The 22,066-nt window shown below is 41.7% G+C and overlaps 1 protein-coding gene across 1 annotated transcript in view; it reads right to left on the bottom strand.

Annotated features, from left to right (window-relative positions):
• Window positions 1–22,066, bottom strand: part of PIWIL4 (piwi like RNA-mediated gene silencing 4) — a 56,392-nt gene that overhangs the window by 12,690 nt on the left and 21,636 nt on the right. Inside the window, exons 8-13 of the mRNA XM_003415590.3 lie at window positions 19,768–19,879; window positions 13,280–13,403; window positions 11,805–11,922; window positions 10,027–10,138; window positions 3,310–3,494; window positions 441–513 (exon numbers count right to left, since the gene is read on the bottom strand). Coding sequence (XP_003415638.1) covers window positions 441–513; window positions 3,310–3,494; window positions 10,027–10,138; window positions 11,805–11,922; window positions 13,280–13,403; window positions 19,768–19,879 — 724 coding nt within the window. The remainder of the gene's footprint in view (window positions 1–440; window positions 514–3,309; window positions 3,495–10,026; window positions 10,139–11,804; window positions 11,923–13,279; window positions 13,404–19,767; window positions 19,880–22,066) is intronic.

Genomic DNA, 22,066 nt, shown 5'->3' with positions numbered 1-22,066 from the left:
AACACACAGAGGGGAGTGAGGATTCAGAGGAAGAAGCTGGGGCCATAGGTGACTCCGGGAACCCTAACTCCTCCGAGAATCTCCTTAACCACTGGGAAGAACACTGGGGGTCCCAACATCTATGAGCTATGGAGGGGGCATTTTCTCTTAAAACTTAAGTAAAAGATGACCCCCAATAAGTTGGAAAACATGCAGACACCCAAGAGTCTGATAAAGGGGAAACTAGAAGTACTTAAAAAATTAACATTAGAAATATGAAAAGGAAATAAAATATTACTGATGAAAACACTAGGACTGATACTTTCTTGGATACTTTGGAAAATGCACAGTAATTTACAAAGACATCATGCCACAGTCTGTTCAGATTCCTGCTTTCCAGACTGACAGACAGAAAAAAATACCAATCATATATCACAACAAAAAAATTATCCTATACTTACCAGCTGAACATCAGCGTCAACGTGTTGCTGTATTGCTCTAAGAAATGCAGCTGGATCTTCTTGCACTTTTATCCTACATAAAAAGATCGATTTTGAAGCTATATTAATTCCCTTCTGAGTAGGACATGATCATGTGGCATTAGAAATAATACAAATGGATTTTCAGACCAGACTAGTAACTCAAGGAATAAATCGCTAGAGAAAAATTGAAACCTTCTGAGGCTAAAAGTGTTTCTCCCTCTTGAGGGTATGCCAAAAAGACTTACAAATCATTTTCATTAGCTTAAGAAATACAATGGGTAGAAAATGAAATTTTGTCAATTGTACAGAACTCCTACAATTAGTAATTCTGTTGTTCAAAATGGGGCTGAAAGTGAACTTGTGAAATCATGAATCTCCTATCAAGTGCCTGAAACAAGGTTCAGGTTAAACCAGGATTATGATTTCACTAATACTCAATCTATATGGGAATTTTAAAATGAAAATTTAATAGTCATCACGTTAATGAGATCAAGACAGTCTAATCCGCCTGATTCAGACCATGTTTTTTTCCTTAGTGGTGGTTTATTTGGAGCCTGAGTTTGGGCTTCTTAACAACCTTAACCAATCCATCAGTCAGCAAGTACTTATTGTTTATGATCCTGCACACAGGAATGGACGAGTTTAGTTTCTTTATGAAGGAGCCCTAGTGGCACCGTGGTTAAGAGCTCAGCTGCTAATCAAAGGTCAGCGGTTTGAACCCACCAGCTGGCTCCATGGGAGAAAGATGTGGCAGTCTGCTTCTGTAAAGATTTACAGCCTTGGAAACCCTATGGGGCAGTTCTCTTCTGTCCTATTCGGTAGATGTGAGCTGGAACAGACTTGATGGCAACTTTTTTTTTAAGTCTCTTTATGAAGAATCAGGCTATCTTATGTCTACATGACTGGACCGTCCCAATGACTAACCAAACCTGTTGCCATTGAGTCAATTACGACTAATAGTGGCCCTATAGGACAGAGTAGAACCTTGTTAGGGTTTCCAAGGAGCAGCTGGTGGATCCGAGCTGCGAAACTTTTGGTTAGCAGCCAAACACTTAACCACTGGGCCACCAGGGCCCCTCCCAGTGACTAGTGGACTTTTAATACTTGCCCAACAGGTTGCAGGACCACTATCTCCAGATTGTTGATTGTCACAGATATAAGTGAATGGCCCGCAGCATTGTTTATTAAACAGCCTAACGATTCTGACTTTTCCAATTCAATATCTTGTGTGCAGACTCGGCTTACCGTCCATTCATTCTAAGACCAACAGGGAAATGATTTTACATAAGAGAAACTATGTATATGAATCTAAAAGGTAAACTGATACCTCATAAAACAAAAACCATACTCATTGCCATCGAGTCAATTTGACTCATAGTGACCTTATAGTCCAGAGTAGAACTGCCCCGTAGGGTTTCCAAGGAGCGCCTGGTGGATTCTAACTGCCAACCTTTAAGTTAGCAACCATAGCTCTTAACCACTACGCCACCAGAGTTTCCCAGATACATCAAGGAAAACGAAAAAGGATTAATTAAAATTTGGGTTTTCAAATAAAACAGACCAAGAACAGAACATGGGCACTAGCTCACTCATGGAACTTGTGTGATAAAGAGGCTGTGATGACAGCCTAGGGTCAGCTGACTGGCCTTCTTCAGTCATCTTTTCCTGCTTTATTAGCTGATGGGTTAAGAGAAATTACAGCAGATGAAACTCAAACCAGGCGATTTGTTACCAGATTTGGTAAGAGGATAATTCTAAGCTATGTGTAAAACAAGACTTTTGGAGTATCTGTGGTTTACAACAATGCTTGCACACTACCAGCGTAATTAATTAGTAAGCACTTGTTAAAGAAACAATAACTTTCCACCCTGCCAGTTAGGACATCTGTACCTCCACTGTCAGAAAGGAAAAGAAGTACCGTGCCTGTTTTTCTTTTCTAAACATATCAAATTCAATCAAGTGGGGCATGACCAAATTTATGGCTTTCCTAAGGCAAAACAATATTTAATTTTGAGTATGCTCATGTATGTATGTATCCCTTACTAGCCTGAAACAACTAATTCTCTTCATCATGCCCAGCAATTGACATAAAATGCCCCCAAAACCCATTGCCATTGAGTCAATTCCGACTAATAGCGACCCTATAGGACAGAGTAGAACTGCCCCACTGAATTTCCAAGGACTGGCTGGTGGATTTGAACTGCTGACTTTTTGGTTAGCAGCCAAGCTCTTAACCACTACACCACCAGGGTTTCCAGCAATTGACACAGTATCTAGCATACAGTAGATATTCAGTAAATACTACAAGAATAAATGAACAACCTCATGAGAGTTTCACCAGAAAATTTTTATCTAAATTATTAATCTTATATTACAGTAATAGAACCTGAAAAGTTTATTTCAAATCTACTTTACATTAAATTTTAAAGCACCAAATCTGTCAAGTAAATCAGGAAATGCAGCATCTATTTTTCAATATTCTGTTTGCTCTTAAGTTTTATAAATAGCTGATAAAAACGTTGAGGAGGCAATACATGGGTTTATTAAAATTTTATATCTCAGCTATTACTAAAAAGATTTTGACATAATGAAATTATTGTTTAAGAAGAGCTGTGAAAACAATGTAAAAAGACCAACATAAAATCCATTTTAACTTTATAAAGATTTAATCATTAAAAAATCCATCTACATATAACTATTTCCTTGGAACTTTATATTAAGAAATTTTACTGAGATAAAGAAGCTTTTGTGGATACTTCTGCCATTATTTCCTACCTTCTAACCAAACCAAATAGAGACATTAAAAAAAAAAAAAACCCCACTGGGATGACCTGTAGCATAGTCTCACATTTTGGGGTAGTCCACATTAAATCCCATGGAACTTCCGACTCTTCTCAAGCAGTTCAGAAAGCTCTCGTTCACATGTTCAGCTCTGTTATTACATATAATCAACCATTTATTCAAAGACGGTGCACTTAAAATCTTGCAAGTTCGCACATCCTTGGACCAATCAGCAGCAGACATTGGTTGACACTGAGAAGTATAATGATCATGAAATGATTGAACAAATTCATTCACAGAGCAATTAAATAAAAACGGTGTGAAGACGGCCCGAGTTTATCAGAAAAGAAGTATTTGGTACAGTCGGCTATTCACAGCCTTAAAACTGTAACTGTTTAAAATCATAGGATCTGACTTCTGGAGCGCAGAGGCACCGCAATTCAACCCTCACTGTACGCGAGAGGAATGAGACGGAGAGGTTAAACAACCCGTCCAAGGTCACACGGGTACAGGAGCTGTGTGTCTGAACAAAATGCATGATCTCGCTGGTTGTATAACCATGGAAAAGTCCCTTTATCTCATAGACCTCCAATGCGTACAACGCAAAGTGTCTGGTTCAAAGATCTCTGAGGGTCCCTTCCAGCACTAAGAATCTATGATTTTTACTATGAGCAGCTCAGGCAAGTCGACTGTCCGATCTGGTCTCTTAAGACCATCTCTTTACATCTCTTTACTTTGGGCATCCAAAGTATCCAGGTAGAAAATGCTTACTGTTGATACTCCAGGGATACTCCAAGTATCAATAAATTACTCTATAGAGCAGTTAAGTATGTACATTATGGTCAGAGTTAGCTACGTCTAGGAGCAAAGATGAAGCCAGGACTCAGGCTCCTTTCTCACTCTTGGGACATCTGGTGACCAGAAAAAAAACAAACTTCCTGCACTGAAGAAAGGGCAGGGGCTTTAGATAGGTCACCAGCCACCTGCTTATACCCATAGACTGGAATCAAATGGAAATGCCTTGGTCTGGTAAGCCAGAAAGAGCAACTATTAGAATTAAAAGGGATGATACAGCAGTCTCATCTCTTGCCACTCCAAGTGTTGTCTATGAGCCAGCAACATGGACATCCCCTGAGAGCTTATTAGAAACGCAGAGTCCTGGGCCCCACCCCAGACGTAGTGAATCAGAACCTGCAAGTTAACCAATTCCCCAGGTTAGTGTTAAGCACCTTAGTGTTTAAGATGCATTCCAATCCCTTTGTTTTACTGACTCAGAAGCTGCGACTAAGAGAAGTTATGAAGCAAGTATCACAGCCACAGGCTTAGAATGCTGGTTTCCTGATAGTACAGCCACTTCTACCAAGTGCTTTGACTTCCCGCCACCACTCATCTTCAAAATGCTTTGCCATTAGGTGGTCAGGCTGGGACTCAGCCTAGGAGGCAGCTTTTGCCTAAGAACAAAGAGGGAGGGTTGAAACCAAAAAAACCAAACCCAGTGCCGTCGAGTCGATTCTGACTCATAGCAACCCTAATAGGACAGAGTAGAACTGCCCCATAGAGTTTCCAAGGAGCGCCTGGCGGATTCAAACTGCTGACTCTTTGATTAGCAGCCGTAGCACTTAACCACTATGCCACCAGGGTTTAGGGTTAGCCCTCCATAAATCGTTCTATCTGAAGCTAAGGTCCGCTCCTGTCCATTAAGCAGGTATGAGGAGAGCCACAGCCTCCTCACCCACAACACTTCCACCTGCTGTCACCTTGTGGACAACAGGGGGAAATTCAGGACAATACGCCCACAGCATACGCTGAGGTCAATAAACCTTTACTTTGCACTGTTCCTAGGACCCAATTTCAGAAAAGCAGAATTAGCCAAGAAGTCATTGACATGGTCACCTCTAGCCATCCACCACCACCTTTAGGGGTAGGTTCTCCAATTTCAGCACCCCTTCCATATGAGACCTATTTCCACGCCAATTAAAAAAAAAAAAAAGCAACAAAACTGACAAACATGATTTTACTTATTTAAAACAAAAACCAAACCTATTGCTGTTGAGTCAATTCTGACTCATAGTGACCCCACAGGAGAGAGCAGAACTGCCCCATAGTGTTTCCAAGGAGCACCTGGTGGATTCGAACTGCTGATCTTTTGGTTAGCAGCTGTAACTATTTAACCAGTACTCCACCAGGGTTTCTCCTTTTACTTACAGAGATCACGAAACAGATTATTTTAGCTATTTTAAGTTCCACTTCACCTGTGGAACTTGGAGTTTGAAATTAGACTACCCTTTAGTGACCCCTGACCAAGATCCTAAGGCGGACCTATTTTTAGTACTTAAAAAGTTTTGTTTTGTTTTCAAAAGTAGTTTTCCCTCAGTTTCTCCAATAGGGGTTTTAGTTACTTAGATGACCAAAAAGAAAGGATGAAAAAAAATTCCTATTCTGTCAATACGAAACATTTGTCATTCAGTTATATTAAACATGTTGGTTTGTTATACCAAATAAAGGCAAGAAGAAAATACAAAAACCCACTGCCTTCGAGTCTATTCTGTCTTACAGCAACCCCACGGGGTTTCCAAGGCTGTAAATCTTTATGGAGGAAGACTGCCACATCTTTTTCCTGCAGAGCTGCTGGGGGTTTCAAACCACCAACCTTTCGGTTAGCAGTCAAGCACATTAACCACTGTACTACCAGGGCTCCTCAAGGCGAGAAGAGAGCCTTTAAAAATGAAATGAAATGTAAGTGACTCTAAAAATGGGCATAATAGGAGAAAAGTACAAAAGTAATGCACAATTTTTGCATGGAATAGGTTCCTTTCTTCAACTGGAGCCAGGAAGAGGCCAAGATTTCTGTCTTTGGGTTTTAGCATGCCTCTCTCCCCAAGTGCTATGGCTAGGCATGGGTTTTGTGTGAATTTCTTCATTTTTATACCAGCTGAGCAGCATTTTATTCCGGGAGATTAACAGACACAGAAACTAAAAAACCAGTTCTGGTATCAGGAAACATTCTCATTAGGTACCTTCACCAGTTGAGAAAACATTCTCACATACTGTGGGTGTGTACATATAACATAAGAGTAGTACAGTGGTTTGAAACACCATTTTCTAACGCATCTTTAAACATGACACTACGCCACAATGACTAGCGAAAATGTCTCCACTGGATGCCACTAAGCCCACGCGAGTCCATGCAAGTGAAAAGGAAACCACAGGGGACCTCAAGGCTTAGGACAAAGGGAGAGGAGGGACACAGTGGTGGAGAAACCAAATAAATATTATGAGCCTGCTAGTCACTCTAGAAGGAGCCCTGGTGGCACAGTGGTTAAGCACTCGGCTGCAACCAAAAGATTGGCGGTTTGAACCCACCCAGTGGTTCTGTGGGATAAAGACCCGGTGATCTACTGCCAGAAAGATTGCTGTTGTTAGGTGCTGTTGAGTCGGTGCCGAGTCACAGCAACCCTATGTACCACAGAATGAAACACTGCCTGAGCCTGCGCCATGCTCACAATCACTGTTACGCTTGAGCCCATTGTTGCGGCCGCTGTGTCATCTCATTAGGGATCTTTCCTTTTTCCGCTGACCCTGTACTGTGCCAAGCATCATGTCCCTCTCCAGGGACCGATCCCTCCTGACAACATGTCCAAAGTATGTAACACACAGTCTCGCCATCCTTGCTTCTAAGGAGCATTCTTCCAAGACAGATTTGTTCATTCTTTTGGCAGTCCATGGTATATTCAATATTTTTCGCCAACACCATGATTCAAAGGCATCAGCTCTTCTTCTGTCTTCTTTATTCATTATTCAGCTTTTGGCATGCATATGTGACTGAAAATACCATGGCTTGGGTCTGGCACACCTTAGTCTTCAAGGTGACATTTTTGCTCTTCGACACTTTAAAGAGGGCCTTTGCAGCAGATTTCCCAATGCAATGAGTCTTTTGGTTTCTTGACTGCTGCTTCCATGGCTGTTGATTGTGGATCCAAGTAATACGAAATTCTTGACAACTTCAAATTTTTCTCCATTTACCATGATGTGGCTTATCGGTCCAGTTGTGAGGATTTTCGTTTTCTTTATGTAGAAGTGTAATCCATACCGAAGGCTGTAGTCTTTGATCTTCATTAGTAAGTGCTTCAAGTCCTCTTCACTTTCACAAACAAGTTTGTGTCATCTGCATAATGCAGGTTGTTAATGAGTCTTCCTCCAATCCTGATGCCCTGTTCTTCTTCATATAGTCCAGCTTCTCGGATTATTTGTTCAGCATACAGACTGAATAGGTATGGTGAAAGGATACAGCCCTGACACACACTTTTCTTGACTTTAAACCACGCAGTATTCCCTTGTTCCGTCCGAACAACTGCCTCTTGATCTATGTAAAGGTTCCTCATGAGCACAATTGAGTGTTCTGGAATTCCCGTTCTTTGCAGTGTTATCCATAGTTTGTTATGATCCACACAGTGGAATGCCTTTGCATAGTCAATAAAACACAGGTAAACATCCTTCTGGTGTTCTCTGCTTTCAGCCAGGATCCATCTGACATCAGCAATGATATCCCTGGGTCCATATCCTTTTCTGAATCCGGCCTGAATTTCTGGCAGTTCCCTGTCGATATACTGCTGCAGCTGCTTTTGAATGATCTTCAGCAAAATTTTGCTTATGTGTGATATTAATGACATTGTTCTATACTTTCCCCATTTGGCTGGATCACCTTTCTTGGGAAAAGGCATAAATATGGATCTCTTCCAGTTGGTTGGCCAGGTAGCTGTCTCCCAAATTTCTTGGCATAGACGAGTGATCACTTCCAGCACTGCATCCGTTTGCTGACACATCTCAATTGATATTCCATCAATTCCCGGAGCCTTGTTTTTCGCCAATGCCTTCAGGGCAGCTTGGACTTTTTCCTTCAGTACCATCAATTTCTGATCATGTGCTGCCTCTTGAGATGGCTGAATGTCAACCAACTCTTTCTGGTATAATGACTCTGCATATTCCTTCCATTTTCTTTTGCTGCTTCCTGCGTGGTTTAATATTTTCCCCACAGAATCCTTCACTATTGCAACTTGAGGCTTGAATTTTTTCTTCAGTTCTTTCAGCTTAAGAAATTCTGAGTGTGTTCTTCCCTTTTGGCTTTGTGTCTCCAGCTCTTTGCACATGTTATTGTAATACTTTACTGTCTTCTTGAGCCACCCTTTGAAATCTCCTGTTCAGTTCTCTTACATCATCATTTCTTCCTTTTGCTTTAGCTGCTCGACGTTCAAGAGCAAGTTTCAGAGTCTCCTCTGACATCCGTTTTGGTCTTTTCTTTCTTCCGTGTCTTTTCAATGACCTCTTGCTTTCTTCACGTATGATGCCCTTGATGTCATTCCACAGCTTGTCTGGTCTTCGGTCATTAGTGTTCAATGCGTCTAATCTATTTTTGAGATGGTCTCTAAATTCAGGTGGGATGTACTCAAGGTTGTAATTTGGCTCTCATGGACTTGTTCTAATTTTCTTCAGTTTCAGCTTTAACTTGCATCTGTGCAATTGATGGTCTGTTCCACAGTCAGCCCCCTGGCCTTGTTCTGACTGACGATATTGAGCTTTTCCATCATCTCTTTCCACAGATGTAGTCAACTGAATTCCTGTGTATTCCATCTGGCAAGGTCCATCTGTACAGCCGCTGTTTATGCTGTTGAAAAAAGGTATTCATAATGAAGAAGTCATTAGTCTTGCAAAATTCTATTACGTGATCTCTGGCATCGTTTCTGTCACCAAGGCCATATTTTCCAACTACCGATCCTTCTTCGTTTCCAACTTTCATGTTCCAATCACCAATAATTATCAATGCATCCTGACTGCATATTCGATCAATTTCAGACTCAGAAGCTGGTAAAGATCTTCAATTTTTTCATCTTTGGCCTTAGTGTTTGGTGTGTAAATTTGGATAACAGCTGTATTAACCTGTCTTCCTGGTGGGCACATGAATATTACCTTATACTGACAGCACTGTACTTCAAGATAGATCTTGATGTTCTTTTTGATGATGAAGTTGTCATTTCCTCATCAAGTTGTCATTCCCGGCCTAGTAGACCATATGATTGTCCGATTCAAAATGGCCAATACCAGTCCATTTCAGCTCACTAATGCCTAGGATATCAATGTCTATGTGTTTCATCTCGTTTTTGAAGATTTCCAGTTTTCCTAGATTCATACTTCATACATTCCAGGCTCCGATTATTAATGGATGTTTGCAGCTGTCTCTTCTCATTTTGAGTCATACCACATCAGCAAATGAAGGTCCCAAAAGCTTTACTCCATCCACATCATTAAGGTTGACTCTACTTTGAGAAGGCAGCTCCTCCCCTGTCGTCTTTTGAGTGCCTTCTAACATGGGGGTTCATCTTCCAGCACTGTATCAGACAATGTTCTGCTGTTATTCATAAGGTTTTCACTGGCTAATGCTTTTCATAAGTAGATTGCTGGGTCCTTCTTCCTAGTCTGTTTTAGTCTGGAAGCTCAGCTCAAACCTGTCCGCCACGGGTGATCCTGCTGGTATCTGAATACCGGTGGCATAGCTTCCAGCATCACAGCAACACGCAAGCCCCTACAGCACGACAAACTGGTAGACACATGGAAGCCATAAAGATTACAGCCAAGGAAACCCTACAGGGGCAGTTCTAGTCTGTCACATGGGGTCACTATGAGTCGGAATCGACACAGTGGCACCCAACAACAGTCACTCCGGTAAATCATCAAACTAATGCATCTTCAAGTGGATTCTTTCAAATGAAAATAAAATCACAGCACTTACTACTTGGTCTTGCATTAATATTTTTTCCAAAGGCACAATGCGGCCAGTCAGAGACATCTGGCATCCAAAATGCAGCCCCCAGGTCTCCAGCTCGAAACGTGCATCCTTGTTTCTGTTGATAGATTTGAGTTTTGAATCATTAAAGTGATTATTTTATAAAGAGTTTTAATCATTAGTGATATAATTATAAGTTACTGAATTATTCAGGAACTGGTTTTTCTGTTTCTTTAAGGTTCCTGGCTTCTATTTCTACACGCCGGTTTTTTTTTTTTTTTTCTTATTTTCCTTAGCACGCCCACAGAGCAATTCATAATTGTTTTGAGCAACTTCTTTCATAAATAGGACAATATAATGCTCAAAAGAATCAGGGGAAGATAGTGTCTATACAGGCCATGCAGGAAAGGGAAAAGGCTCCCAGTGTGGCACGTTGATTATAAAGATGGGCCACAGAGCCAAAGGGACCCGGGTTTAAGTTTTAGCTCCAACATTTAATAATATGTGACCTTGAGCAAACTAATCTTTTTAAGTCCCAGTTTCCTCATTGGTAAAATGTAGGTATAATAAAAGTAGCTACTTTTATTAACGATGAAATACAACATACAAGCAAAGTGATTAGCACAGTGCCTAGCACATACTACGTGCTCAATAAATGCAAGATATCATTCCTGTTAATGAAACTGAGAGAGAGTACTTTAAAGGTTCTGGATATGAAGATCCAAAATACTGTCATTTCAACATGTAGCACTAGCCATATCTCAAGTGCCTAAGGGCTACACGGAACTAGCCGCTACTGTACTGGACAGGGCAGTTTAGAAGGTCAGAAGGGAGAACCGGGGGAAGCTCAATTTTCCCATCATGGGTTCGACAAACTGTCACAACTTAGGGCAAGAACACAGACTGAGAATCCAAAGGGCTGAACCATGAGAGGCCAAAAGTGTTGCCAAGCTTAAAAAACATATAGTGGGATTTTCTTAATGTTCAGCGTGCTGAGGCCACTATGTTAAGATCTGAGCATTCCTGGTCCTGAACACTGGGGACCTGAGGTGCTTGTTGTTTTGTTTTTTAAACTGTAACTCTTTTCTTTACTCACAATTTTATCCAGAACTTCGATGTATTAGACAGATGAAAGCAGAGCTGTCTAGCTGAAGAGGGTGGTACTCTTACCAGCATGGCCTCCTACCATCTTCCCTCAACCCGCTTCCCCTAAGGCATCTCAGAGGAGCCTCTAGGTTCAGGACTCCACCACCCAAAAACACTTGCCCTGGATCAACAAGAATGAGATGGTGTCATCAAGGAATGACAGAACGATAGAACATCTACCACCACCAGTTGCTATCAAGTGGACCTGACTCAACGGGACGCCATGTGTGTCAAAGTAGAACTGTGCTTCGTAGGGTTTTCAATGGCTCATTTTTCAGAAGTATATCACTAGGCCTATCTTCCAAGCTCCCTCTGGGTTGACTCGAACCTCAAAACTTTCATTTCGCAGCTGAGTGCGTTAACCAGTTGCACCACCTAAGGATTCCATATAATAACTCGTTTCCGTTGAGTCAATCCCAACTCACAGCAACCTTAAAGGTCTGAGTAGAACTGGCCCATAGGGTTCCCAAGGAGCAGCCAGTGAATCTGAACGGCTGATCTTTTGGTTAGCGGCCATAGCACTTAGCCACTACGCCACCAGGGCTCCAACGACTCCATATAGAACATAGAATTCTATAAACCAGGCCCTAGGCAGGGTACACACTAGTTCCAGAAAGGCATCCTGCACACCAAAGTACCTCTGGATATCGTCTGCAAGCCTGGCCAGCCGCTGCTGCCTGCCCAAAGGACTAAGGTGTGTTACTTCAGCCAGAGCCTTCATCAGTTGGAAATCAGAGATTGCCTGGCTAGTCAGTCCTATTAAATGCAAACGAAAACAAAGTAAAAAAATGAACAGTATACCATGTAATCACAGCCCAACTTAGGCACCATTTAACACATTCACTTAGACTAAATCAAATTCACCGTCTGGATCCAAAAGAAATGCAATTTTTTTTTGAAGAAATGTCATTTTAAATTTTCTAGTAGCCACATTTAAAAGAGTAAAAAAGAAACGGGTGAAATTATTTTAAATAATATATATTATTCCACCCAACACATCTAAAATAAGAGGAAGACCCTCAACGAGATAGACTGACATAGTGGCTGCAGCAATGGGCTCAAACAAAGCAATGATTATGAGAATGCCTCAGGACCAGGCAGTGTTTCGTTCTGCTGTAGATAGGGTCACTATGGGTCAGAACCGACTCGACAGCACCTGACACCACCCAAAGTTTTATTATTTCAACGTCTAATCAATATAAAAAATTTACAAATAAATAGTTTCTTTTTTTTATACTAAATCTTCAAAATCCAGTGTACACTTATACTTCCATTCAGTTCTTCACCTGCACTAGTCATATTTCAAATGCCCATTGGACTCATGTGGCTACCATATTGAACTGTGTTGGCAGAGAATATCAGGCTTACCACTAAGAATGAGTAAAGCTCCCCTCAAGGATTGTACCCTTATTAATTTTCCTAGTTGCAAAATAAACATATACACGTCATAACTGAGGAAACCCTGGTGGTGTAGTGGGTAAGTGCTACAGCTGCTAACTCAGAGGTTGGCAGTTTGAATTCACCAGGCGCTCCTTGGAAACTCTATGCGGCTGTTCTACTCTGTCTTATAGGGTTGCTATGGGTCATAACTGATCTACTGTAAAAAGTAGAAAGTCCCCCATTCTTAATCCTCCCCGTTAATCTAATGAACATAATTAAAAGTACTCCAGACAATTATTCAGATTCTACCATATAGTGAGAATTACCTTCTGAAAGCTCATGCAAAAAGAAAATAAGCATCATTTTGGCACCATTGAACAAGGTTAATTAATACCAGAGCTGAAGAAAATCAGTCACACTGCTTCCTATGCTATTGAAGTTCAATAAATGGAAAACAGGCAGCTTGGTTTCAGGAAAATATGTGGGAGCCTATTTTACGTCCAAGTAACAAATGGAATACATGAGATAAAGGAGACAGTTTTTAATACGCCAAGAATTTCCAAAGGCCATTCTCTCCTCCCTCTGTTCTTTAATCGCATAAACGACTTAAAGGGCCCATCTTCCCGGGGTTAGTTTAATCCTCTGGCACTCAGCTAACTTCAGCAGGTTCTGCCCACTGCTAAGTATCTGGTGTAATCAAGGGCCTGACAGAGTTATAAAACATAAACAGTACCTGTTAGAAAGCAGAGTTCGGGGATCAGGTGGGCAATCCGAGCCTCAGTGTTGTCATTTCTCTTGCTTTTCAACAGACTAACAAGCACAGGCTGATTTAGGTCAGATAAAGTAATATCATATTGCTATAAAATCCAAGATTAATAAGGGAAAAGTTAATATGGAAGAAGTACTATATGCTGAGCGTCTCTGCTTACAAGCAATAAGCAATGGTATCACACAAACCAATTTTTTCAGTGAAGAACAACAATCCCATGGTTATTTACTCATTTTTACTTCCTTGCCAAAACTTACCTTTTATTTCTGAGGGCCAGTTTTATAATTTTAATTATTATCTTTTACAATATGACACCATTTACCTTTAAAAAAAAAAATTAATTTCCCTCTTCCCTTCTGGGTTTCATCCAGATTCAGGAGAGCCTCCAGCTGGCGCCGTACATACTACAGTGACCCCGCTGGAGCTGGTCAGCATTTTCACCATTGATGACTGGGGCGGACTGCCACAAACTTGCCTGGCTCTAAGTATATCTGTATTCATTTTGATAATACCTAAGCACGACTGGACTCACTGCCCTCGAGTCAGTTCCAACTCATACTAACACAGCTCGAGGCAAGGTTATATTGAGTCAACCCCCAATTTCCCAAAAACAGCATGACTGTCTTCAACTTTCAGGATATAATGATATAGGAAAACAGCTTTGAAGTCTGACAAATGTGAATTTGATTCCCAACTCTTCTACTTCCTTGGACTATGACACTGGAGAAGTTACTTAACTTCCCCAAGACTCAACTTTTCTCATCCTTGCAATGAAGGTAATAGTAGCCTAGAGGCAGCCTATATAAACTACTAGCATGCCAACCAAAAACAAAAGCCAGTACCACAGAGACGATTCCAACTCAGAGTGACCCTATAAAAAAAAAAAATGACCCTATAGTACAGAGTAAAACTGCCTCTAGGGGTTCCAAGGCTGTAATCTTTACAGAAGCAGACTGCCACATCTTTCTCCCGTGACCATTAGCACAGTGCCCGGTATATAGCAAGTCCTCAGCAATTGTTACGTCCTCCTCCAACCTTCCTTTTCCTAAACTTGAATTTCAACATTCTCATCTTGCTAAAAATTCTGTTACCTTCCAATAACAAAGGTTCTGATTGACATTCATTTCTAATATAATTTACTTAACACTAACGGCAGAACAATTGTAATTATACTCTGCAAATGCCTGGGCACCATCCGACACCAACATCCATAATTAAAATTGAGTAAGAAAGAAGTGGGAGTTTCTCTATTTCAATAAGAACTTTTCATCATTAAAATAAAAAACAGTTCAGGGATCACATTTTAAAGTGGCAATTACAACAAATGCTGCAGCTGTAAAGCTTGGAGGAAACTTTACTGAAAGAGAATTTTTATACATGACTTCAGTAATTCAGTACACACCTTGTGCTTCCTAAGCTCCAAGAAATACAATGGATACAGAGACAAAAGGGGCGCAGACTCCTTCCTTTACACCTAACTACACTATCTATAAAGCAAGGCAGACAAGAAGCACAATAATGACCTGCTAAAGGCGTTTTTTTTTTTTTTTGTAGTGGTTAAGCGCTACAGCTGCTAACCAAAGGGTTGGCAGTTCAAATCCACCAGGTGCTCCTTGGAAACTCTATGGGGCAGTTCTACTCTGTCCTATAGGGTCGCTATTAGTCGGAATGGACTTGATGGCACTGGGTTTGGTTTGTTTTTTTTTTGAAGGTGGTGTCAAGGGCATTCCACTACTAGCCAAAAGGCTGACCGTTCAAATTCACCCAGAGGTGCCTTGGAAGACAGCCCTGGAGATCTGCTTCTGAAAGGTCACAGCCTTGAAAAACCTATGGAGCAACTCTGCTCTGCACACATGGGGTCACCACGAGTCCAGATCACCTCAACAGCAACTAACAAGAAGCACTTATATTTTTCCTCATTTAATCTTAACAACAGAACTATCAGATGGAAGCTACCATCTCCCCCTTCATAGATGAGAAAACACGGTGAGTAATTAAACAACGTTCCCAAAGCCCCATAACTGGAAATTAGCACAGCCAGGATACATTCCTTAAGGCTTGGGGATCATTCAGTACTGGGTGAGATTTACAGAAACAATTCAGGACTCCTAAACCAGAGAAGGCTTCGTGAAGGAGGTAATGTTCAAATGGGGACCTTGAAGAAAATAATGGGCATAGGAAGAGAAAGGATGCTAAGTCCCAGATAATAGATCAAGCAAAGCTGGCAACATGAGCGAGGAACATGGTATTCTGTTCAGCTGGAGCACGGCCAAGAACACTACCCAGTAAACTGCTGTCATAAGGGGAATTTTAACCCTTTTTTTTGCCCCAATCTTCTTAGCATTTGAGACTATTTTTCATGATAACATTAAATACAGAAATAAAAAGTACAATATCAATGTCTTCCACTCTGAAAATAGATTACATAATAATTTAACGTTCTTTTCCTGCGCACAGAGAAAAGCACATTCTAGAAACTGGCACAATTTGGGTTTTCCCTCCTTAATTACAGTATATATGCAGTGAATCACAACTCATTACAAAAAAAGTCAGTAGATTTTACCATGATTCTCTTTTCAGAACATCATAGGTCCTGAAGCACATCTGTTGCGGTAAGAACAATTTACTCATGCAGGAAAGAAGCTCAAATGTTAAATAGACTTTGGGTTTAATAAGCAAACAGTTGTGGAGCACATTTTACGCACAAGCCGCTTTGGTAGGCACTGTGATCAAGGATTAGTCATACACCATCCTTGTTCTACCAGGAACATGTGTTCCAGAAACAATGTGAGGAGTGGCACGGGTGCTTAGAGAAGCCAACAGCTAACTCATCTGTGGGTGTGACAGGAAGCAAACTTAGAGAAGACTTCACAACAAGATAACATCTGACTTTGAAGCTACGGTTTTACCTGGTGGCGAAGGAGGAAGATAGTGTGGATTTATGTAGCCTTCTAGTGTATATGAGCAGAGGTGGTGGAACACCTGGTGAGGAGCGAATGGACTGGGGTGATGGCAGCAGGGTGTGCAGTGGGAATGCTGCAGGTCACGAGGCTGCCAAGGTGGGATGGGGTCAAACTGTGTGATACCAGAGATGAAGGAGGGGAAGGCGGAGAAGCAAGGGCAGGGTTTCCACTGTTTACCCAGTGCTCACAACGTGCAGACACCTGGACATTATCTCATACAATGCTCAGCTGCACCATTAAGATTGGAATTGTTATCAGTTGTTGTCGAGTTGATTTCAATTCATGGAGACCCCAGGTGTGCAGAGTAGAACTGCTCTACAGAGTTTCCAACGCTGTGACCTTTTGGAAGCAGATCGCCAGGCCTTACTTCTGAGGTGCCTCTGGGTGGATGTGAATCACCAACCTTTTGGTTAGTAGTCAAGCACTTAACTGTTTGTGCCTCTCAGGGGCTCTACAGATGATACTCCAAGTTTAATGATGAGCCTAAGGTTACAGAGCTAGTGCCAGGACCACCTTATACCAGGGCTTATTCTCTTAAGCACATTTCTGGTCCGTTTCAGAAAGATCCCTCCGGTGACAGTGAGGATGATAGACTCCGGTGGGGAGAGAGCTAAGACAAGAAGACCCTAAGGGGACAACTGCAATGCCCCAGGCAAGAGACAGTGGGGTCCTGCATGAATGCGGTCAGTGGTAATGGGGCTGGGGAGGCAGGGGTGGGTTCCAGAGAGAATTCAAGCATAAAGGAGGCAGAACTCATCTTGATGATGATTGAATGAGAAGGTAAGGGTTATTAAAAAAAAAAAAAAAAGGAAAGCAGCAAAATGATTTCTTAACCAAGATGCAGAATTCCCAAGTGGAAACAGGAATGGGAAAGGCAATGAATTCAGTTTGAATTATGTTAGTCTGAGATGCCTGCAGGACATTCACGCAAATATGTCCTGAAAATGCAGATGAGTACACAAGGCAGGAATGAAGGCAAGGCAAAAATACTGTATTTGAGCGGTCTCAGAACAAGAAGAAAAAACCCTACATGAGGGAACCCTGATGAATAATAACATTTAACTTGTGGGGGAAAGGAAGGAGGAAAGCATCAAAGGAGGCAGAGACAAAACAACCTGAAACCTAGCAGAGAACCATAAGGAAGGTGCTGTCCCAGGGGTCAAGGAGTACAGAAATTCAAGCAGGTGGGGGTGGTCACTAGTGTCAAATGCCACCCAAAGCCCCTCAGGATAAGAACAATAACTGAATTTGACCTTTACTGAGCTATTTCCATCACAGCAGGGCCAGAAACCAGACTGCTGAGGCTTCAGAAAAGAGGAACCAAAGAGGTGCACGGAGCTATCGTAGATGACTTTCTGAAGAAGTTAGCTAGTGAGAAAAAGGATATGGCATTTCCTCAAAGTGTACAAAAATCAAAGGTTTTGCCTTGTGTATGTTTTTTTAAAAACACCTGTGAGATTTCAGAGATTCAAGTATGAGTGCACATTAAAGAGAAGGAACCTCTGAAAGGAAGTGAAAATGGAAGGGGGGCTGGTAACTGTGAATCAAGCTCCCAAAGGTAGCAGGAGATTCAATCAAAAAATATTTACTGAATATCTACTAGATGCAAGGTGCTAGCCCCAGATATACAGAAATAAAGAACCCAAGGCACAACCTTCAGAGCTCAGGCAAGGTCCAGGAGGAGACACTGACCATTCCCACTCTGTGATAATCTGAGGCAGATGAATGCTGGGAAGGGTGTCCTGGGGAGAGTCAGGGGCTCCCTTTAGAGCTGACAGCTGAGTAATGAAGAGGGTTTAATGTCTGGCTGGTTGCAAAGGTGACTCCAGAAAGAGGAAGCAATGTGTGTGCAAGTGCACAGGGAAGCGAGTAAGTCAAGGAACCAAAAAAAGCCGAGTTTAGGAATCGAGCCAGGGAGTGGTAAGAGATAAGGCTCCAGAGGTAGGGAGTGCCGGGTCATAAAGGGCCTCATAAACTCCGCCGAGGAGCTTTGATTTGGCTCCTAAGGCATTAGGGAATCAAGGAAATACTTTAAGCAGAGGAGTGACATTATCAGACATGCTTTTTAGGGAGATTATCCAGACTACAGAAGAAGGGTGACAGGAGACCGAATGAGGGCCCGAGTCAAGCCAGCGATGGTGGGGATGGAGGGAAGGGACAAGTCAGAGAATTATGAAGGAGGAAGAGTCAGTCTGACAACCAGGGAACTCATTAGACTTGGAAAGGAGTAGGGAGACTTCTCTAAGAGGAAAGGAGCTAGGGATGAAGGGAAAAAGAAGCATGTGTGCACGTTTATGCATGTATTCACACATACACACGTTTTTTAATAAAACAAAAAAACCCATTGCTGTTGAGTCGATTCCAACTCATAGCAACCCTACACAAAGTAGAACTGCCCCACAGAGTTTCCAAGGAGTGCCTGGTGTATTCAAACTGCCGACCTTTTGGTTAGCATTTTTTAATATTTAACAGTACATACATAATTTCTATTTTTACGTATATGTATAATATTGAGAAATGAAGTTTTAACTAATGGAATACGGATTTCTGCATGTACTCCATTAGAGTTAAATTGCGGTGACCCATGCAAGCTACCACCCTGAGATGGTCTTTGAACCTTGAGGAAACTGGTCTCCTACAAGTCACCTGTAAGTCAAGAAATAGTTAATTAGTGAAGATCATTTTGCCTTAGACCTTGTGCTCTTTTGGAGAATTATCTACGGGGAGTCAATTCCAAGAAACAGAGACTCCAAAGGTCAGAAGACTAGGGCTATGTGTTAGGGTAAATCTAATTATTTCAATTGCTCTTCAGGACAGTGCTGTATGGAAGCCTACTGACCACAGATTGTTTTACTAGCGATAAACTGGAGTATAAAAATCTGTAAAAGACTCTTAGCCCTTGGAACATCTTTGACTCACTAGTCAAAATGTTACCCTGATTTGCAAATTGCGTATGACATAAACTTCAATCGATCTCCATTACTGGCTTAATAAGATTTTTGTTTTAACAATATTTACCATTATAGTACTTACTAGTTAAAAGATGGAAATCCTGGTGGTGTAGTGGTTAAGCACTACAGCTGCTGACCAAGAGGTCAGCAGTTCGAATCTGCCAGGCGCTCCTTGGAAGCTCTATGGGGCAGTTCTACTCTGTCCTACGGGGTCACTATGAGTCAGAATCGACTCGACAGCAGTGGGTATATAGTCAAAAGGTGCTGTTCTAGGGGCTTCACACATATTAACTCATTGAATCCTTACAATATGGGTATTAGATAGATCCTGTTATCCCTGTTTTCAGATGAGGAAGCTGTGATACAAAGAGGTTTAGTGACTTGTTTGAGGTCACACAGGTAGTAACTGCCAGAGGCAAGAGCCAAACCCAGTCCAAGCTCAGGACTGCCATGCTTTATTGGTTCTCCATGACAACACTGTGACTTTGAGGGGAGGGATGAGTAAATGAAATTTCACCGCAGCTTTCACTGATCCTACCTGCTTGTAATAATCCACATAGCTGATCTCAGCGCCATCCCGCTTCTGAAAGGTATGTGTGGGCCTCACAGACCAGTCAATGTCATCAATGCGATAGGTTTTGTTATTGTATCTGGAAAAATACAAGAGATCTTTAAAAAAAGGTTCCAAATCATACAAGATACGCTGCCATTTCACCAAACTTTTTTTTTTTTAATTTCAGCAGGTGATAGTGGCACAGATTAAAGATTCCTCATGTGAAGGTGGCCTCAGATATGATTAGTTCTGTTAGGTCTCAGGACCTCTTTTATGAAGTGTGGGGACCAGTCTGGGTGGCTTTCAAGGGTACTTCAGGATCTAAACATTTCTAAGACCGCACCATCTATGGCAATATCCCCTTAAGAAACCAGGTCAGTTTTACTCTAAAAGATCTTAGTGCCCCATTACTCTCATTCGAATGTCTGACCAGATCCTTCCAATATCCCCCACTGACCACCTTAGGATCCCTTTCCGGAAACATCTTTGTGTCTCACCAGCACAGGTTTCCTCCCTAAAAAGGTAGCAGGCAGTTAAGATAATGAGCTCTGGAGTCATGTTGCTTGAGACTTTGGGGCAAGTGACGTATTTACTCTCTGCTTCAGTGTCCTCATCTTGAAAATGGGGACAGCAATTGTGTCAACCTCACAGGGTTACAATGAAGATTCATGAGATAATGCATACAAAGGGTATGTGAAGATGCGTGCCACGTAAGCGATGGTTATTATCACTCCCACTAACTACAGCCACCACTGGTGGACATCCACTGGATTAGACTCACACGAGCCTGCAGGTTGGCTGGGATGTGGAAGAGTGAGGACAAAAAGAAAAAAGAGGATCCGTACAGAGTCATGCTGTACAGGCTGCCTATAAGTCCTCTCGAAGGACAGAAGACATCCAGAGAAGACTTTCTTCTCCTCGAACCTCAACCCCACCTCTCTACCCTGTTGGACATAAAAGGTACAATCCCAAGCCCCAAACAGAAAAGCCTCAGGCCCTCTAAAAGTAAAAACCTATCATGCCAGCACCACCCACACAAGGCACCCATATGCTCCGAACCCTTCAAGGACTTACTCTTCTTTTTATCACTATTATTTTATTGTACTTTGGAGGAAGGTTTATACAACTAGCTTCTCATTAAAAAATTAGTACACATTGTTTTGTGACACTGGTTGCCAACCCCGTGACATGTCAACACTTCCCCTTCTCAACCCTGGGTTCCCTATTACCAGCTTTCCTGTCCCCTCCTGCTTTCTCATCCTTGCCCCTGGGCTATTGCGCCCACTGAGTCTCATTCTATTTTATGGGCCTGTCTAATCTTTGGCTAAAGGGTGAACCTCAAGAGTGACTTCATTATTGAGCTCAAAGGGTATCCGGGGCCATACTCTCACTCTCTTTCTCCAGTCTTGTCAGACCAGTAAGTCCCCCCCGCTTTTTTTTTTTGCATTTCACCAAACTTTTAAGTCAAAGTATAAGACTCTAGAATTTGAGGAATGATGGAAGACAGTAATACAAGAAAAACGATATTTAAGTCCAACGAGTTTTTTAATTTTGTTGTTATTGTTGAGAATGTACACAGCAAAACATACACCAATTCAACAGTTTCTGCATGTGCAATTTAGCAACACTGATTACATTCTTCAAGGTGTGCAACCATTCTCATCCTTCTTTTCTAAGTTGTTCCTCCTCAATTAACATAAACTCACTGCCTCCTAAGTTTCCTATCTAATCTTTCAAGTTGCTGTTGTCAGTTGACTCTCATACAGATAGATCTTGAAAGATCACAATGCTCAAGGCAAGCATCCTTCACTGGTGAAGCTAAACTACTCTTAGGTTTTAAGAAGGCTTCAGGGGATATTTTTGGTTTTAGGTTTAAAGATGATGTCAGGACAATAGTTTCATGGGTTCATTCAGCCTCCATGACTCCAGAAAGTCTGGAATCCATGAGTATTTAAAATTCTGTTCTACATTTTCTCCCTTTTGATCAGGATTCTTCTACAGAATCTTTGATCAAAATGTTCTGTAACGATAGCCAGACACCATCTAGTTCTTCTGGTCCCATGAGGCAATCAGCCACACATTCCATATCCTCTCCTATTCCCTGACTCTTCTTCTTTCTCTGTTGCTCCAGGAAAATAGAGACCAATTATTGTGCCTTGGACGGCACCTTGCAGGTTTTAAGACCCCAGGCACTATGCAATGAATTAGGAGGTAGAACAGAAGGACTGAACACATTATTAGGCCAATTAACTGGGATGTCTCATGAAACTATGACCCTAAACCT

Source organism: Loxodonta africana, chromosome 7 (assembly GCF_030014295.1).
Source record: "Loxodonta africana isolate mLoxAfr1 chromosome 7, mLoxAfr1.hap2, whole genome shotgun sequence".
Classification (NCBI taxonomy): domain Eukaryota; kingdom Metazoa; phylum Chordata; class Mammalia; order Proboscidea; family Elephantidae; genus Loxodonta; species Loxodonta africana.
The sequence above is the reverse complement of the archived record's forward strand: the minus strand, read 5'-3'. Positions and strand labels throughout refer to the sequence as shown.